This window comes from Haliotis rubra, unplaced genomic scaffold (assembly GCF_003918875.1).
Source record: "Haliotis rubra isolate DU_JTF1 unplaced genomic scaffold, ASM391887v1 Scf115, whole genome shotgun sequence".
Classification (NCBI taxonomy): Eukaryota; Metazoa; Mollusca; class Gastropoda; order Lepetellida; family Haliotidae; genus Haliotis; species Haliotis rubra.
In genome coordinates, this window is record NW_025765059.1 from 604403 (window position 1) to 625375 (window position 20973).

The 20973-nt window shown below is 39.2% G+C and overlaps 2 protein-coding genes across 2 annotated transcripts; both read right to left on the reverse strand.

Annotated features, from left to right (window-relative positions):
* Window positions 1-300: 300 nt before the first annotated feature.
* On the reverse strand, window positions 301-8161 carry LOC124254306. The gene is made up of 3 exons (XM_046688226.1): window positions 8055-8161; window positions 4353-4542; window positions 301-2585 (listed from the first exon to the last, which is right to left on the reverse strand). Exons 2-3 carry the CDS (start codon window positions 4510-4512, stop codon window positions 652-654), a joined length of 2094 nt encoding a protein of 697 aa, XP_046544182.1. The 5' UTR covers window positions 4513-4542; window positions 8055-8161; the 3' UTR covers window positions 301-651.
* A 6321-nt stretch (window positions 8162-14482) lies between these two features.
* On the reverse strand, window positions 14483-18704 carry LOC124254357 (zinc finger protein 668-like). The gene is made up of 2 exons (XM_046688277.1): window positions 18345-18704; window positions 14483-17602 (listed from the first exon to the last, which is right to left on the reverse strand). The coding sequence occupies exons 1-2, from the start codon at window positions 18517-18519 to the stop codon at window positions 15054-15056; spliced, it is 2724 nt and encodes a 907-aa protein (XP_046544233.1). The 5' UTR covers window positions 18520-18704; the 3' UTR covers window positions 14483-15053.
* Window positions 18705-20973: the final 2269 nt, after the last annotated feature.

Below are 20973 nucleotides of genomic sequence, written 5' to 3' on the forward strand. Positions count from 1 at the left end.
CAGTCCTGGACAGGCAGGAAATACCACCACTAAAATAGTGGACAGGCAGTGAATACCACTGCTGCAAAAATGTGCAGGTAAGAAATGACAATACTACAAATGTACCAGGTAACAATTACTGTCACCACAATAGTGAACACTCAGGAAATTCCATTACTACAACAGTGGAGAGGTTGGAACCAGAAGAATTCTTTCCACTGAAAAAACCAACGGGCTTTGAAGTTATGGTCATTTAGCTTAATATGTCGAGCATTTTCAATAAGTACATTCATCTCTGGCTAGACATTAATACAAAGCATGTTCAGACCAACAAGTCATATTTATTAAACAAGATGTGACTTTTCAATGTGCTCTTAAGACAAAAGGAACTTAAATTCAATCATGTTTTAATCAGACCACTGACACTTAATACAAGTAATCTTGATCTCTGCATTGTCAAATATTCTGACATATTTTCACTCAGTGAATGTTCACATAAAGATTGACAACAAGACTAGGGCCAGATCATGGACACACCAACACTACACACAGGATGTTCCTTGGAATCAAAACCTGCACCAATGTGGTGGACCAGCTGCTTTTGGCACTACCATGTGCCCATGGAAGTATGAGATTTCTATTCGTAACATGTTGCCAACAAAAGCTGTTGTGCTAATCAGTCAGATCTATTTGTGGACCTTCGTCCACCACTGAGGATTTGGTACTGGCTGACCAAGGTGGCTGCGCAGGGTCAGCAGGGTGTTCTGAGGACAGGGACCGCACACTCAGTCGAGGTCTACTTTGTAGGGAGATCTTCTCATGTACATCCTGCATGTGTATAGCAAGGGAATTGGAAGACATGAATCTACTGGCACAAATAATACACAAATAATCCCTTGTGGGTTGATCAGTGAAATCAGGAGCTTCAGTATGTGCACTACAGCTGGAGTCTGCTTGCACTCTGTTTCTGCTGACATCGCCCTCTGACAGATACCTTGGTCGGACTCCCATGCTGCCACTGGACCTGTCAATACACAAGCTGGTGGTAGCTTCGGATGCTGCTGAGCTGGGGGTGCCAGAGTATAATATTTTGGAGCTCCATGGTTCAAATCCTGACAGACTCCTGCCCATCTTGACTGTCTGACCAGGGTGCTGCTTCCTCATATGCACTTGGAAGTTATCTCCCCTTTTGATCATCTTACAGCAAATTGGGCACTGGTACAACGCACCCAAGATATGCAAGGAAGCGTGTCTCAACAAGTTGGCCCTGTTCGAGAAGACCTTAAGGCAGACTGGACAGTTTTGCTGGTAGTCAACACTGTGTAAGGAGGCATGGGCTGCAAAGTCATTCTTGTCTCTAATCTCAGCATTACACAATGCACATGTTGGAAAGCTTGGGCTTTTCTTTCTGTGGGGTTTTGAATGCAAGCTGGACAATGATGACTGGTACTGAGGCAGGAAAGTTGACGTCTGCCCATGCAAGGATGAAGAGTCAATATGGTGCACAGGCTCTCCATGTGCTACAAAGTTCTTCCATCTCAGCACAGACCCTGCTGAAGGGACCCCAGGGAATGTTGTTTCACCATGGACAGAAGTGGGATAAGGCTGGATGAAGGGGGAATCCATCTCTCCAACACCATAAGTAGATAGATCTATCTGCCTGAATGGGGCACTGTTTCCCTGGATGCTGACATCACAGTCCTCCATATCCTCATCATGATCATCACTGTCATCATCTCTGTTGTCTCCTGTAGTTGAGTCCTCCATGTCACCCCCAGAGTTGCACAAATCATCAAACACTTCAGCCTTAATCAGCACATCCTCTACATGCCTGCAATCTAGACTGTCCTGGCCTTGAGACTCCTCCGGGATGTAGTTACACTGTCTGATAGTCTTGTGAGGGGATCGTAACTCAATATGCTCATCATGAGTCATAAATGATTGAGGAGTTGTCAAAATGTGACCAAATTGTTTAGAAGCAGCATTCTGTGAATGTTCATTATTACTAGAATGACAAAGAGTCAGTTCTTTTGGAACAGAGTCATAGAAAGTCAAGTCATCCTTACCACCTAAAGTTTTTCTGTGAGAGAAACCACTATTTGACACCGGTGGACCTGACAGTTTCTTATAATCTTTTTCAATGTTTCCATGGTTACTGAGATGAGATGTAGATGCCTCAACTGACCTACAGTGTTCGTGGTACCTGTCACAGCAGGGTCCACCAACCGCTTTTCTTGGAAAACTAGACATGTCTTTTAAAGAAGGCTTCCTACTTTCAGTTGCCAATGGCTGTGCACTATCTCGCTCACTCTTCTTTTCATGAACAGACGACTCACAAAGCTCATCGGCACTTGACACAATCCCAGGAGCATGTCTGCTACAGCTGCCTGACTCTGATTTCACCCTGGGAGACACCTGTGGAATACTTTCCACCTCATTTTCTGTCTGGGAAACAGAACTGAGTTGCTGTGGGGTGGCATCTCCGTATTTGGAAGAGGTTGGCATGGGGATTAGGGAGAGGGAGGCTGGGATACCGCCCCACACCTTGCTTCGGTCCAGCAGGAACTGAGACACCTGATCCGAGCTCTGCACCTCATCAGCATTATCTGCAACACACAAGGACATCTCTTACCTGGACTGTTTGAGAAATAGTGGTGTAACGATTCATCGATAGTATCAATGTTTACATCGTCCGCTACGCGATACGAGTGCATCGATACAAAACACATTTAGGCAATATATCAGGATATTTATATCGCGAGGGTCCATGATACATCGATGTATCGCCACAAGAGACGATATATCCCAATACAACTTAAATACTACTTTAAGTTGTAAGGAATATTGCATTAGGAATGGGAAAGGAGTCTCTTTGAAATTCTTCTGATTTTTAAAAACTAATTGAACTTTAAAGGATTTTGTTTGCATCTGTTATCTCTGCTACATGAACAAAGGAGTTGGTGTATAAGTCACAGAGTGTGAACTGAGAATAATTGTCATCAAGTAATTGAAATATGCAGATATGTTTTAGTTGTTTGACAAATAACACTTTTTATTTACAACTATGAACAATGTCTTAGCGTTGTTAATAAAGAGAACAAAGAGAATATAAAATTTAGAAAGCAGACTTAAGTGATTCTGAATGCTGATATAAATTACATTGAGTTGTTTGTGAAAGCATTGGTGTAGAAACACAACTTCCCAAGGGAAACTTCACTTTCAGATTTATATATATTAGATCAAGGTATACTGAATATGTTTGACTTTCTTAAGCATTAAATGCTGAAACTTTATTAGATGAACAGCTTTTTAAGTGTGTGTGAATGGAACGCAAGTTCTGCTGTATAACAAATAAAGTTTCAGTCATTTTATCTATCATATCTGTTCTGTTATTAGAAATTGTAAAGTATTGGGATACGTATCGTATCGCTACCATTGTATCTTGATGATAATCATCTCGCTGCAGGTTCCTTGCCAATACTTTCATGATATATCGTCTCGCCTCATTAAACTGGTATCGGGATATATCATCTCGCCACTTAGGCCACGATACACAGCTCAACCTTTAAACAAGTGATGCTGTGCAGTCTAGGTTTTGTACTGATTTATATCAATAGAAACTGCTTAAAGATGTTGATGTTGCTACTGGTTTGTTTTCATTCAGTACATTCACAATTTCAACAGCTAAATTATAACCCATACAATATCTTTCTCTTCCCACAGAGGTTAGTCAAGTCATATCTTCCCTCGTACATCTGTTCTAATACGGCCCTTTCATGGTGCGAGTGTTCAGGCTTCGAGATTGGTTGCAATCAGATTTAGTTGTGCAATCAGCGACCTTGTTTTAAAAGTGACCTTTCACAAAGCATCGGTAATATCTGTAGGCGTCGGGAAAACTAGAACCTCTTCCCCTGCATGATGCGCAAACGTTTCTTCAAGACAGAATTCAGTCGTGTAATGGTGGATCAATGGCGTCTCTATTTCCCTCGTTGTAAACAGACAAGTAAGCCATTAAATGTCTCGCTTGTCACATCAACAAAACATCTTGTCAATTGATTCCGGAACTCTCTATTGCTCGTTTCTGATTTTCAGTTAAACATGAAATACCCAATCTATCTTTCGCTTGTTGATGAACTAACTCCATGGAGGCCGCCCTATTGGATCTAAGTTGATGTAACACGTGTTCTGATTGGATAGAAAGAAGGGAGATAATTCGTGTTACGATATTTTGCCACTAGGGGATTTTACGAGAACCGGGAAATATGGACGTATTAGAACAGAGGTACGTAGAAAGATATGACTTCAGTAACCTCTGTGGGAAGAGAATAATACAATATACGAGTAGACATTCAAAAAGTCAAACAACATCTCACCAGTGTCATATTTAGCTTCTTCCTCCAGAAATGCCACAGTCACTGCTCCAATGATTTTACCCAGGGACTTGAGGCTGTTACAGTGATGAACACTGGTCACTCTTAGTTCCTGACGAATTTTATCAAAAAATACCTCTGCACTACTTGACTGGGCCAGCATTATTGTAGGGTCTGGTGTTTTCCTTTGTATCTGAAATCAAAATGGATTAATATTGTTTATATGACTGTTAATTACAGGCATACAAATATCTCATTAATGATCCATTGGAGCATTAACACATAGACTTTGACATGAAGACCTTTAAACTAAAGACCAGATATATTTCAGCTTAAAAGTCAAAGAAAGCTTACAGTTATGATGTTAAGGAGAGTATGCTTCAATGAACTGAATGTGACAGTCAGCACCCCTTGACAACATCTAGACCAATCTGTAAGTAATCTGTACAGCACTCTTTAGACCAAAAATAGAAATACTTCCTTGTGTATATTACAGATTTATTTTAATAACATAACCCGGCTGTATTTAGTATCTATTATCAATTTTGTTTTATTTCACATACTTGTTCTAAGTTTGTTATAACTGCTCCCACGCTGAAACAGATATATTTTGTGTATAGTTTTAATTAAGAAACTGAGCAGATATTAGAGTAAGTACAGAGTGCATGATATGTGTACAAGGCATAATAATGGCATAATATGACAAGAAATGTGGAGTATGTACTGCTCACACATTCTGTCCTTCATAGAGTGGTTCCTGGTGTCTTTGAGTAGATCGATGCTCATGCTGTTGATCATTGGATTGTCTGGTCCAGACTCGATTATTTTCAGACTGCTGCCATATAACTGGAATAATGCTGAGTGTGGTGTAAAACTAAATTCACTCACTCACCCACTGGTGACCTTGAGGATTGCAGCTGTTTTATTTTAAATCTAGGGACCAAATCATTTCATTTTTTACATTAGGTTACGAAGAAGGACCTTGGCTTTATTTTTCGATGTTGTTCTATGAAACAGTCCAACTTTTTTTCAGGTTTGCAAACTGACATAGCATACCGGTATATAATGGAACTGCTTGGGGTCAGAAATACCCTTGGTCAACATATCCTGCTCAACTACATCACTATCTCATCCAGCCATCAGGCAACACAACACAAATGTCAATAATAATTTTATAGTAAGACAGACATTTCGCAAATTGTAACCACAGTTCAATCACGTGATGATACATCACACACATGAGAGAAGATCATAGGATAATAACGGGTGTTGTGTCTCGAAGGCATACAGACATCACTGCTTCCCTCGGTGAAAATGTGACTATAAATTAGTGACAGTCTGAACTGTAATTGTGTCTGTGTCAAGTCAGGCCAATCAATACTTGTTTCTATCGTTCATGTTTCACAGCATTATACAAGCTTTTCGGTGATTACACTTGATACAAATTCTAACCTGTGCTGTGTTGTATTTTTCAAAGCGACCGAGTATGACAACATGCTTGTCGCTGAGTAAGTCTCAATTTGTTTGGAACTCATGTGATTAAAAACCAATTTCCAGACAATCAGGAGTGAGTGAGTGAGTGAGTTTAGTTTTACGCCACACTCAGCAATATTCCAACTGTATGGCAGCAGTCAGTAATGACTATAGCATGTGTTGGCTGTGGTTGGACTGTCAGTTTGATGTCACCAGGATTTGACACATCCAAGTCCAAGAAAATGGGTATAACTGCAGACTGAAATGTCTTTCAGTCTGATATATGGATTGTTTCACAAAATTATAAAGATGTCTCACAACAGTCCTGACATTTAGAACGAGAATATTTACACACTGTCTGTAATGTTACCCAGACCCATTCTTAAATTACATTTTTTTAAATATTTTTTGTGAGATAATACCAAATCCATTTGGGATTGTCAAAAAATAGAATGAGTGTGTTTTCAGTAATTATCCTCCATCATTTTCAACTTTTTTGTACAATTTTAAAAATTTCAAACCTTAACTTTAAATTTATTATTTAACTTATGATAGCCAATTATAATGAAAACAACACACACACACACACACACACACATGAGTGCACTACCTGCCTACAAGAAACAAGAACAAAATCTTCAGCATTATTTCTATGACATTGCGATACTCATTTTTATCCTGACATGGCAGGAACTGGGTTCTCAGAGCTTTTCATGTACACAATTGTATCGGTCAGTAGACTCATTCACTTTGCAACCTCACTGCAGTTGCTACGAAACTTTTGCCTCCCCAGCCACAAAAAGTTCACTACAGCTCTCTTTAAAAATGATAAGAATCAAATCTCAAGACAATGCATAATAGACCATGATACATCTGACAGAGAGTGAATGACTTTGCATCAGTACAAATCTTTAGTGCAATTTTCCGAATGATCAGTTTCAGTCTGAATGTGCTAAACAAGCAAACTTCTGTCAAGAAAGTTTTCCTTTGAACCAAGACAGAACATAAGTTGTTGTGAACAAACTTTCACCAAAACACACAGCTTCAATACATTTGGGACTATGCTGCAAGCACACAGAAAGCTTTTCATAAAAGGGACAAGCATTCCGTTGCCAGTAATCAGCAAAACAATTTAGTTGTCATGATTTTGTTTTGCACAGTTTCCTTTGTATTGAAAACATCTGAACAAATGCAGTATTTATAGTACTGTAGTAAGCTGTAGAGTATTTTAAGTTTATATATAGATCAGGGGTGGAAATAACCCATTGCCCGACATCCGAGTCCAGTGTTTTTTTCTGTTGGGAAAGCAAATTTATATATCACGCTTACCCGGTGTCCACTTGACTTTCCAATATTAATAATGTTGTATATTTAAAAAATCAACAAGAAAACGGCCGGTATAGTGGAAAACTTATCAGGGCAAATGATTTTACATGTTCCACTGTACCAGAGTACACTAGCAATTTTAAAGTTATTTCCACCCCTGTAGATAGATTCCAACTTAAATGTTGCAGGTTTTGTTTGTTTGTTTGTTCCTTGTTTAATGCCGCATGCAGCAATATTGCTGCTATATGGCGGGGATCTGCAAATAATACCGGGCAGTGAGTCTGATCCAGACAATCCAGTGATCAACAGCATAAGCATCGATCTACAAAATTGGGATACGATCCTGACCACCTGATCCCGTTAGTCGCCTTTTATGACAAGCATGGGTTGCTGGAAGACCAGATCTTCAAGGGTCATGTTTCAGAGTGTGAAACTGTGTGTTGGGTATTTTCTTCTTTCTTTTCCTTTATTTTTGGTATCTGCACCAATTTTGCAAAATCATCATGGAGCTATTTTGAACCACAATGAGTCGAATAGGCTTAGGCCATATTCTAGAAAACTGATCTGAAACCCTGTACTGAAGGCCTAATGAAAAAAAGGAAGCACCAAAATAAGTAGGGTTATTTTTTTCAATTTTATTATCTGCAGAAAAAAATATTAAAACGTCAGTACCAAGAAAATGAGCCGATGTATTATATATACATATTTTTCACACTAATCCTGACAGATACTGATCAGAGAAGCGCACAGTGCCCATTATCACCGACATCAGTTCTGTGTTCAAGTGTTGCTGTTGCAGCTCAACTGTTCATCTTGCATAGTCTGCTAGCGTCAGGCGGGGTGCATGTTACGATGTCGGCACTGATACAGTACAAACAACTCTTATTTTCATGTATTGCCACGTACCTGGTATATGGTTATATCTTGTAACAAAACTGGATCATCACGAATACATGACACATCGACTCCTGCTTGTCGTCAAATTTGTTTCCGCATCTCAGAATATATCAAGGGGCATAACTCTAACATACTTGTCTCTACCGGGCACTTGTCTTGGTCAGCCTGGTTCCCTGGGTCTGTTGCGCCTGCGCTAACGCTCAGTGTCGGAGCGTTAGCGCAGGCGCAACAGACCCAGGGAACCAGGCTGTTGTCTTGGTGAGCCTCTTTCAAAAGGAGAACCCCTCACGCCTTCATCAGCGATTGAGTGAGTGAATATTGCTTTACGACGCATAAGTAATGTTACGTTACGTTTTAAGCTAATTTATGTTTTATTTAAAAAAAAGAATTAAAAACAATTAATATAATAAATAGAGGATACTAAACGACGTTCCGTGTAATGCCATTTTTATTAAGAGAGTTAATGATACTAAATCTTTCACGAGTTTGATAAAAATGGCATTTCGCAGAAGCTGGTTTAGTATTTATTACTCTTCAACATAAATTGATAGAAACTGCCTACAGTGTGATGAATCTCAGCTTTCCGCAAGTCAAGCAAGGTCTGTATACCATTGTGACAGAGGTATCAGCATTGTGACTTCATAACTGTAAACCATTATGACGTCATACGTGCGGCACCACGCGATCTTATCACACAATGTGTTATAACATTGAATATTTATTAAACAGTGATATCTTCAATAAGTGGAATTATTACCATACGGTGAGATATATCAGAGTTCACTCTCACGAATGTTGTCTATACGTCTCTCTGACGGCATCAATGACGTCATTCGATTCTAATTGTGCCGTAAAGTTGAAATCATGAAACACTAGGAGCATCGTCATAGCTGATGATTGTTGAAGTCATTCGACTATTGTAGTTTTCTCAGACGGCCGTTGACCAATCTGACACACAATTTGTAAAATCACATAGATCAAAGACGTAGATTCACGTATATACATCTTTGCATAGATCTCCTAGTAAAATCATCTATGTTTTAATTCACAGTTTTACTGTAACTATGTGTGTAGATACAATTTGAGCAGAAAACCCGATGCAGAGTGCATGTTTAGTTATAGGGACTACAGAAAGCTGGAAATAAAAATGGCTTTTATTCAGTTTTATACTCACGGTCAAACGAAAATGTATACGTGTGGAAATATTATTTGTATAAAACCAATCCCACTTGCTATTGTTTAATGAATCATTAGTAAAGGTTCTTCAACACTAGCAGCAAGGATACTGTAGAAAACCGATAAGTCATACATGGCAGTAGAAAACCACCCGTAGTGTTTACAATGTCCTTCTGGAATGTCTATAGGCTCTGATACCAGCAGCACTCAGTCTTCTTGCTACTGTCTGTCGACTCAAGTGGTTCGATAGTGACGGTCCACGAAATTCACAATCTTTATGCATATCCTATAGAACCGATAATACTGAGACATTATGCCTTGCGGTCTGAAGCTCATTAATTGCCTCTTGGTCTGGACGATATAGTTATACATGTATTGACATGTGTGAAATATTGCGATACTGAGTCTCTGTTGTTGAGATAATCATGAACCTATTGCTGGTTATGTACATTTTTGAATTACTTAGGCACCATCGGTTAAACTCGCTACAGTGAATTTGGGTTGCCTTTCTGGCATTCAAAGAACTTTTTTCTAACAACAATGGCCAATCTATACTCGATTATACAACCTTACAGATTCAGAGTTACTGTGGCTCCCATGTCTACCTAAATACGATACTGTCGAAACTGGGTTATTCACCATTATGTACGTTTCCTTCAGTCAAAAGCCTCATGTTTCAGATGGAATTGTTTCCTAGCATTTTTCAGACTGGATGCGTTCAAGTGACACCATGTTCTTAGACATAAATTGACGACAAAATTGGGATTAGGAAATGTTTAATTTCCTGGTATAAAGACCTTAAACGTTTGTTAACACAAATAAAGTGTATGTCACTTCACTCATTAAGTTTATCATCTATGACCTTGTCACCAATTAAGTGTACCATTTATAATTACTTTAACTGAACTAGAGGCACAACAACATGAACAGTAAAGCAAGCCACTGCTGTATTTCCAATTAAACTTGTTTTGTAACCAAGTGTACTGACATTCCCTCTGATTTATGGCTGTATTTGTGTAGTTTTCATAGCGAAAGTAGCCCAACATTGTTAATATCGCAGGTAGAAAGAGGTAAAGTGAGGTAAAAAAATTGATGTGGTCAAGATAACTGCAATTTACTGCAATTTCATACATAGTGACATTGTGTTTGTGTGTGCGTGCGGGCATGCATGTTTGTTTTAATGTCTGGACTAGTGCCGACTTTGTACCGACTGAAATACCAAAATGGATACACAATCATCACTCACAGTATATTTATGTTCAGCCGACCACTCCGTATTTATTCCCGCAATAAACTATAATGCAGAGCCTCAGATAGGCACACAACTAACTGTTTTAACACATTCTGGAATGACCAGAGTGGGGATGGAACCACAGACCTTCCACTGTCTACTACTCCACGGAGACGGTCGGCTTTGAAAGACCTGTAATTTGGTTTTTATGCAAATCATGACGTCATCGTGGTGGGAACATGTATATGAAGTTCCAGCTTCATTGGCTCAGTGATTTCCAAGGAGACAACGTTAGGCCCATTGGACGACTCCCGACTCGCAATGGGAAAAAGGCCGTGACATAGGCTATTAGGCTCAGGACAGTTTCAGTTGGGTGAGCTACAAAAACAGAACTAGTGACCCGTTTGTTGTTGAATGCAGCACTTGGCAACATACCAGTGATAGATATCATGAGCAACGATACACATCGCCGGATACGATGTCACTTAATCTACTTTGTCCATCAAACCATGCTCAAAAAGCATACTTTGAATAAATAGCAGAATCACTAAAAGGTAGTTAAAAATACCCACGTTTTCCCCTGCTCTACCATAAACATTTAGTATATAGGGTCGATACATCCCAAACTACCCCTCATAACTCCACACATGCATGTTGTGCAACAAGATTGCAGTCTCGAAGGTTGCCCATCTAACTTCTACCACTGATGTGACTCTGGGCCGTACTATGGATGACCAGTGATCCAGTGGGTAGCTATAATTTTCAATGCGACGTAAGCCTCCTTTAATTATGAAGAAACAACACTTTAACAACTCTGCTACTCCACAACCCCATAACAGACTTAGCCCAAGGAACACTTGACTGTTAGTTGTGAAGTAAAATGGTCAACAAAATGCTTTGAAGATAAAAAATATCATTTTATTTTTCACTACATAATTACATACCATATAAAACACGAATTACCAACAATTGTATAGTTGTAATACATGTAACTTGTACAGGGCTGTCCCAGCACACACAACACATATAACGCAGACACATTTCAGAAGCAGTCGTAGGGATAACACTGTCATAAGTCGATGTTGAACTATGGCAGTTACAACGGTCATAACGTTAAGATCGCTTTGTACAACTGGCCCCACTCCATACTGAACTTCAGATTGCTGCACTGAGAATCTAACAATATGCTACAATTACATGTAAATTGTAATGTACAGTGTACCAACATTTGAAGCATATATACACTACTTGTTGGGCGTGACACTTGAGACGGGCAGTGTCCATGACGTCATTCTCTCTGCTCACGTGATGCTACTCCCAGACAAACAATATGTTGTGGGAACCTATTGCTGGATGACATGAGCAGAAGTAGGAGACACAATGAAGCTCTGTGCGGAGTCTGAATGTATTTTGGATGAAGAGTGTCAAAGTTAAAGACACAATGGAACATTTCCTATACATAGTGTTAACTGGGTCTCTCAATATGAGAACCAACCTATTGTGGAAATAACGCCCTGTAAAAGTTCATTAATATGAACAACCAAAGGTTCCTCATTTCAGTCAAGGATATTAAGTCGTACATCCACCAGGGCCAGAAAAACAAGTGATGGATAGCATGAACAAACACCCATACTTGCTTTACAATAATATCAAAACTACAATTTGCAGGACTGCCAATAAACCCTGGTGACTGCTCGTCTGGGACATGTGCCAGTGTACTGCCCATCATCTACATACACTGTGGCAAATTGGCCACAATCTTCACAAAACAAACATCATGGATGAAAATACATTTAAAACAAGTTGTGCCTGATACAGCTATATACTAACACTGTAAAGAAATCTATGAAACAAGGAGGACATTTGTTCATAATAAAGATGATGAACTGTACTTGACATGAACAGTCAGTTGAACTGCTAGGCTTCCTTCCTGATGCATAAACTTAATAACATTGCATAATGGTGATCACATTACTTCCTCTTACTGTTTTGATTTCTCCAACTGTTTGTTTTCACCATGTACACATACTTTATCTGTAAATAGATTTACATACATATGAACTGTTAGTAGGACACAGACAATTGAATATTTGGCTTCAAATCTGAACTTAACATTACATACAGCACATGTAAAGTAGAATGTTCCTGAAATTCTGTAAGCCCCATCGGGTTCTGAAACCACTCTCATAAAGTCATATCTCAGCTGAACATTGAAAATCGCAGTCAGTATCTTCTTCTCAAAAGAAGTTTCTTGTCTTTTGATCACTTGGTCATTGTCTGTTTGTAAAATTGCTATACACAAATATAAGTGCGTAAGATATACATATATATGCAACAACACAAGTAACACTCACATAAACAGTAACTTCATTATTATGAAATAATTTGAAAGAACACGTATTCATTTGATCAGGTCATCTGTTAAAACTGTATTGATATTACAAAGTAACAGTGTATTAGGAGATAAACATAGTATGTTTTCAATGTTGAAAATTACCGTTAATTGTGAAGTAGAAAATAGGATGAAACAGTCCGAAATAGAATCAGGTCTAAGTTTAATCTCTCTGTTGTCCACAAAATTTGAAACTCAACTTCTATAATGTTTAAGCCCCAAATCTGTTGTCACACATACTTGGTATCTTGTATATAACCACAATTTTTCTTCATGTAACATACACATTATTATTTTATATTGCCTACCAATAATGACCGGGAAAACAATACTTTTCTATAAATATGAGCTTCTGAACTTATGTAGGTTCTAAATTAGCTGTTCCAATTAGAAGTGGTTATCATGATATGGTGGAGATCAATCATGGAGTTATTCTAAATATCACTTATCAGGGCTGAAGCTGTCAAATAAATACAAGTCTGTGTTACTAAAATATACTATACACCTGAGGCTTGAACAACACAGATCAACGCAAGGGATTCTCGGATGCTGTACATCAATTCAAGAATACATAAGACACAATGTATTGTTTGAAGATTTCCCAATGACAGGATCTCCACAATCTGACATCAGTATCAGAAACATTGGAAGCTATCTTGCATATAGACAAGAATATTGTTTTCTATTACTGGACCATGAGCTATGAAAACAACAAAACACATGACAGTAGAGAAAATACATGAAATCAAGAATGTCCCAAGTACTGAGCAAATAACAACAATTATGTCATAAATATAATTATGCCATTAATACAATGTGTCAACAATGATGGTACAGGTACAATGTGTCAACAATGATGTTACAAATACAATGTGTCAACAATGATGTCACATGTACAATGTGTCAACAATGATGGTACAGGTACAATGTGTCAACAATGATGTTACAAATACAATGTGTCAACAATGATGTCACAGGTACAATGTGTCAACAATGATGTCACATTTACAATGTGTCAAAAATGACGTTACAGGTACAATGTTGCCAACAATGATGTCACAGGTACAAAGTGTCAACAGTGATGTCACAGGTACAATGTGCCAACAATGATGCTACAGGCAGGGCTCTAGATAACTTTTGGGGGTTTGAGTGTACTTACACATCATATTGCAAGTGGAGGTGTACTGAGAATTTTGAAGGAGTACTGACATGTTTTTGTGTGAGCGAGTTGGGGATGTGGTTTGTCTGGTCGATTCATCGATCACTATTTCCAACCATGTATTTGTATTTGAAGACGCTTGAGAAATAACTGAGAGACCGTGTGATGCGCGAAATGTCAGGTCCGACTGGATATAAATAGGAACAGTGTAGTTTTTAGCCAATCGAAAAATAGTGACGCATATCGTTGCATGGCAACGCAAGGGATTCCTACTGTCGGGGTTTCCTCATGTGTCAAATCGTGTTTCGCAAAAGAAACTTGACAAGTATTTATCCGAAAAAGATTTCCATTTGCACGATACGCACGGAAATTAAATGTAAGAAGTACAAAGGTATTTATGTGCGTTCACGATACGCTTGAAATCTTATGTTATGTCGTACTTAATTGATTTTGAGGCGTACATTACGCCTGTACGCCCCTTATCTGTAGCCCTGTACAGGTACAATGTGCCAACAATGATGCTACAGGTACAATGTGTCAACACTGACGTTACAGGTACAATGTGTCAACAATGATGTCACAGGTACAATGTGGCAACAATGATGTCACAGGTACAATGTGGCAACAATGATGTCACAGGTTACTGTCAACAAAATGTGACAACAAGAGGTATTTGACCTACAATACAAGCAACATATTCTTTGTGTTTCATTCATGATGACCATCACATATGTACTGCATGTGCAGTACAACTGCGTACATTATTGCCTCATGTTAACAAACTTAAAACAATCTAATTGTCAGTTGTTTTGACTAACCTGAATTTACAACTTTGTGCTACCCCTGCCATTGAAAAATATACTCTTTGTCACTAGTGACAGCTATAGAAAGAATTTTCTTCATACTGTGAACCATTTTCAACACTATTATTTAGATAATAAAAGTACATTAAACCATAACGAAAGAACTCTTAACTAAAGATGCTTGCATAAAACAAGGAGTCTGGCAGTTCTAATTCCGAAGTTCAGTCCTTATCCTGAAGAGCCTAACTTAGATATCATGTGGGTGGTTCTGCACATGCTCCTGGAGACTGACAGCATCATGGTATTGTGCCCCACACAGCCCACATGAGTACATCATGTCATCATCATCTGCGACACCCATCACTGCAGGGGACATGTCCCCATCACCAGGCAGAGGGGGGATATTGGGGGCAGTGATTGCATCAAAACTGAGTATCTGTAAATCATCATGATCATGGCTGTTTGCTGTGGCCCCACTGTCTGGGTTCCGTGTCGCATGCCGGAAGTAGTTGAGGCACATTTTGTGCACTTTCCTGTAATGCCTCAGCATCACGTCTCTCCGCGCAAATGATGTACCACAGACACTGCAAACATGAGCGTCACTTGGAACATGGTTTACTGAGTGTCGGACAAGTCCGAGCTTCCTGGCATAGTCAGTGACACAAACAGGGCAGGTAATCTTGTCATCCTTGGCATGCAGTCGTGCATGTTCAAGAAATTCCTGAGTGTTTGTTAGTGTTGAAGAGCAAAAGAAACATGTAGATGTCAGCTGTTTGTTGTTCTTACCCTTCTTCTTTGCTGAATTTGGGCTGTGAAACTGTGCTGGGTCACACTTTATATCCATGGAAACGTTGCTCATGTCTGTTTGAGGTCTAGAACCCCCTCGCTTAGGAGAATTAAAGATTTTTGGTGTATGTAATCTACCTGAGCTAGAAACTACGTTAGCTGTATGTCCCCATGAGACTGAAACTGGTGATGATGAATTGTCAGCATTCAGTGGTATGAAAGGATTTATCTGAGTGTGCTGCTGGTCTGAATTCTCCTGCCATGACAACTCAGGTTCTTTCTTTGAGCAGTTACCCTGTCCATCCTGATGGTCTGCACCAGCAGTAGACCCAGTAGGTGTGTTGAAGTATGTCTGCCCTTCTGTAGCCCCTTCAGAGGGAAGGTCAGTCTCATATGGGCAGTTTGCTGCATTCCGAGGTACAGAAATCGGTGATGATGAAGTGGTACATTCCTTCTTAATTTCAATTTCTGTTGTTTGGTTTTGGGAAGCACTTGCATCCAAAGAAGCTGAAACACTGAGATCTTCTGTGACTGTTACCAGACCTGATGGGGGCGTAGCGTAGTTTGTTTCTACTCTGAAGTTATCTGCATATGCTGGGTGAACTTTCCTTACATGTCTCCGTAAACTATCGATTCTAGCAATCTGTACTGGACAAAATGGGCATGCAAACATTGCAGTTAGGACATGTTTGGATGCGTGCCTTTTAACTCTCATCTTGTCACTGAACTCATGCAGACACACTGGGCAGGTGTGAGGAACCTTCATAATATTCTTATGAGCCTCCATATGATTCAAGAAGTCTTCCATATTTGTCATTCCTGACCAACAGAAGGAGCATACGGCAGATTTTTTACCATTAGATTTACTTGATGATCGAGGACTTGTTTTATTTTTATGCACATGAACATCTTCTTCTGACCCAAATTCTACTGCAGCAGAGTCGCATCCACTTGATGTGGTATCTGGACACTGTGGATGCTCAGTAAGCAGATTCACACTTTGTACGCCCTCAGCATTCACCTGAAGCTGCATCATCTGATTGCTGGATTTTCCCTGGGACAAAGGATGATATGACGTTTGTCTGTTCTGAAAATCTTCTGAATCATTGTTTGTCATTGCTGTATGCGGTTCACTTTCCATTTGTTGCATAGCTTGAGAGTCTCTCCTCTCTGATGCGGAGCTTACCATTTGGCCATTTCTTGCTGAATCTTGCGATGCCATTCTGTTCACCGTATGATGACGGAGGTTTGCAAGATAGCACTTCAGTTTGAACAAAGACCCAGGATGCCGTTTGTGGAAATGCCTCTTAAAGCCATCCAACTGTACAATGTTGATTCCACAGACAGGGCAGTTGTACAGATCACTTGTAATATGCAGGGATGAATGTCTCATTAAACCGACATTTCTTGTGAATGATTTTAGGCATATAGGGCAGCTTTCTCCACCACCTAAAACATTTTTATGTGCCCTAGCATGAAAAATAAATTCTCTTTTGCTCTGAATTTCTCTAAAGCAAACATAGCAACTTGATTGGGGTTTGTGCCCAGCATGAGGAGGCTTCTTGTCAAAATAAACATCAGACTGTTTACCATTTAAATGCTGCGACTGTCTCCCACTTATCCGTCCAACATTGGATGGATGTTCATCAACACTTTTTTCCAGTCTTTCATCAAACTCTTCTGGAAATGGTGAAGTTGGCTCTTTCTTGATATATATTGTTTCTCCTTCAGAACAAATAGAAGTAATATTTGCATGGGATGATACTGCTGAGGTTTCTTGATTCTTCTCTGCAGTGATGTTGTCTCCCAAGGAATCATCCATGTTATCAGCATGTGTTTGTTCCATGCCTTGGATGTTTTCATAGCAGTGAGGCAAGCTGTTGTGAGAACTCAGACCTACACCTCCTCTTGACACGTCCATGCTCTGTGTGTATGCAGGAGTAGGTAACACAGACAAAGAAGCAGGAATATTCTTCCATGTTGTCTTATCCAGGTGTTGTGTTTCAGATTCTGCAACAAGTACACAAAAGTAAAGAATGTTGACTGGCAGTACTTAGCTGACCAATACTGATAAATTGTGCAATGAATTACTATCAGTGCAATCATAGAATACAGTAAGCATGGTAAGTATTTTGATTTTAATACAGATTTCAGTTTATTTCAGGACAAGCACTTTGCCGAGATTTCTTAAAAATTGAGTAAAACCTCAGAATAAGTTTGTTTCAAGAAATCAGGATCAAGTCTCCTGTAAATTATCATATACTAAGCACAGCTGAATGGGTTGTCAGCACAGGTACTACAGATATGTACTTCAGTTGTGTTTTAGTATACAGAAATCTGCCAGAATACAGTATCCAGTACATTCACGGTCAACATTCTTCAACCCAAGTCAAAATTTGTTCAAGTTGTAGTTCTGGTTTGCCTGGGCAAGAGGGATAATACTGTGCATCTCAGAATATAACAGCACTATATGTATTTCACTGTGTCAGCTGGTTTTATCTAGCATGCTGGAATGCATATCATATAACAGCATGACAGTTTCAGTGCAGAAAATGAAGAACATTACGCCATGTTCAGAGTCAAAGGGACAGTGAATGGCAGTGCGCAATGGGCAAACGACTCTTTATTCATATTGTGGCTAGAGAACATTTCTGTATACAGAAACGTTGGGTAGTGTAGCTGTAGGACCCGTGCCGGCAACAATACATTTATGATTTCCGAAGAACACAATAAAGTAGGTTTAAGGACATACCATTACAAGGCGCATCAAAGCTGCTTTCGTTGTCCGTGAAGATTATAGTGACAGCCCCTACAATCCTTTTGAATGTATTGATTCCATAAGTATATTTGCTCGATATGTCAATAACCTTTTTGGACGAATCAACAGAAATTTGAGCGAAGTTTACTTTCAGTGAAACGTTAGCCATTTCTAGAGGGCTGTGAAGAAAGGCCTACTTTATATTCGCTTTGGTTTGGTTTCGTATTTTTCAGAAAAATCTGTTTTTGACCATAAACATCATTGAATCACACCCATGATTGCTCTGAGATCACTGAACATTGTTCGTAAAATGTGAGTTCCTTATATTGTTTCTTTTCGGACGCCATTTTGATATACTCGAGTTATTGCCCTTTGCAACGGGAGGGAATCTGTTTTGTGTGTGGTGTACCACTAAAATATCGGTTCATCACGAAATGACAGTTGCTCAACCAAGATTTAGTCTCTGAAAATGTATCACGCCATCGAATGCTCCTAACCTTTGTTGGTGTTAACGTTGTCTACCATGGCTATTGATATATTTCTATCATCATAGTCGCATACACTTTGGTTCCTGTCAGCCAATTATGAATACTTTCTGAGAATGCTATTTTTTCTAATTTGTGTAATGTGTACCTACATAAATTATGGAATTGATTTCACCAGTTTGTAATTGACTGATTTCCCTTGGTGTACGGACAATTCCCCACATGACATTTCCCCATCTTGACATTCCCCTCACACCTGTTTTGTAACCAGTAGGGCAATTCCCCACACCCATCACAAATAATAAACAAACACAAGCTGAGATTGTATATGTATATTGTATTAATATAGTTAAAAAGTAATATATATATAATTATATAATCAGTTCACTCAGTTCATTAAGAGGCGACTAACGGGATCGGGTGGTCAGACTCGATGACTTGGTTGACACATGTCATCGGTTCCCAATTGCGCAGATCGATGCTCAGGCTGTTGGTCACTGGATTGTCTGGTCCAGACTCGATTATTTACAGACCGCCGCCATATGGCTGGAATATTGCTGAGTGTGGCGTAAAACTTAACTCACTCACTCACTCAGATTATGAAGTCAAAACCAGCGGCTACGTCATCTACAGGTAGGAAAGCAAGAGCATCCAACATAAAACAGTAGGTTCTAATGTTCTCATCTGCTTTGTAGAGTTCAGACAACCCAAGATTCTGCACTTTTTTTCCAAGTGTTCTGGATCAGATAATATAGAAACATCCTTTCAGGGAAACGTGAGCACCAAACACTGATGCAGATGCTCTCAAGATTAGTTAATCCCATCGCATCTATTGTACTACAATTATATGATATGTGGGGAATTGTCCTACTGGTTACAAAACAGGTGTGGGGAAATGTCAAGATGGGGAAATGTCATGTGGGGAATTGTCCTGGTGGGGAATTGTCCTGATGGGGACATTTCCTACACTCATTTCCCTTATGCTTCACTTGCACCTCACCTCTTCAGGGGGGAAGAAGAGAGAAAGAAGGATGAGGATGATTTTAAGGGGGTGTGTGGGGGTGTGGTGTGTTGTCACCCATTTTGTTCTGGGGAGGTGGTGGGGGGTCATCAATTTTGTACACGTTTCTAGGGGGTCAGCAATTTTTTACATATAAATATTTAAAAATTATGCTTTAAACATATGGAAGGGGAGGGCATTGACTTTGTACATGACATGCAGGGGGAGGGGGCACTTACTTTGTCCATAATATTTAATAATATTTAGGGGGGTCATTCACATTGTACATGCCTCTCCATAAACATCATCATCATCCCCCCCAAAAAAAACAACAACAAACAAACAACAAAAAAACAAAACAAAACAAAAACAACAACAACAACAACAAAAACCATAAATTATGAACGGTCCCTAAACGTAGCAAGTCTGTATTTCCCCAGGTTCTGAATCTTTGGTCTCCGGGGCTCCTTTTCAATTTACATGAGTTTATGTCTTACAATCAAAATGTTATATATCCAGAGACTAAGCGTTAGTCTAAATGCTAGATCAGTGACACACAGCAAAATACATACCATCATCCTCAAACGGTTTGCAATTGCCTTGGTTTAACATAAATGGATTTTTCGTGAGCCATAAAGACTAAAAAGGTTATCTTTCGTAAGGAATGCTGACCATATGACAGTGAGAGCGACGTTTCGGTGTTGGTTCTAATCACTTGCTTGATAACGGTGTTAGAACCTACACCGACACGTCGTTCTCAATGTAATAAAGAAGTTGTTCACCCATATATTGACATCCTTCCTTATTGATCCAACTTCTAAATGCCTCTCAATGAAGTCATTTATCGCAGATTAATATAGCAAACATTTCTTCTTCTTTTTAAAATTCTGTTCAATGTACAGCGGACAGTGGATAAAAGTACCCACGTGGACAACGAAAATTCGTTCCTTACATTTGTAGTTCTCATTAAGACCATGATGGTGACATGTCATATTTCTAGTTGCCATGATCACATTTATTTTAGATTGTTGCTAATTATTACTGAATCAAAAGTTATTGTGACACTGACAAATAAGGAATGCTCTCATCGGCCCGCCAGTTTATCGTATTTCAGTTTTGTTTGAAAACATTAAATTTG

Coding starts and splice junctions, on each gene's coding strand:
- LOC124254306 (XM_046688226.1), bottom strand. CDS start 4,512: ATGCTGGCCCAGTCAAGTAGTGCAGAGGTATTTTTTGATAAAATTCGT. Junction 2,586..4,352: donor AGAAGCTAAATATGACACTG/GTGAGATGTTGT, acceptor TGTGTGTTGCAG/ATAATGCTGATGAGGTGCAG.
- LOC124254357 (XM_046688277.1), bottom strand. CDS start 18,519: ATGGCTAACGTTTCACTGAAAGTAAACTTCGCTCAAATTTCTGTTGAT. Junction 17,603..18,344: donor CTTTGATGCGCCTTGTAATG/GTATGTCCTTAA, acceptor TACTTGTTGCAG/AATCTGAAACACAACACCTG.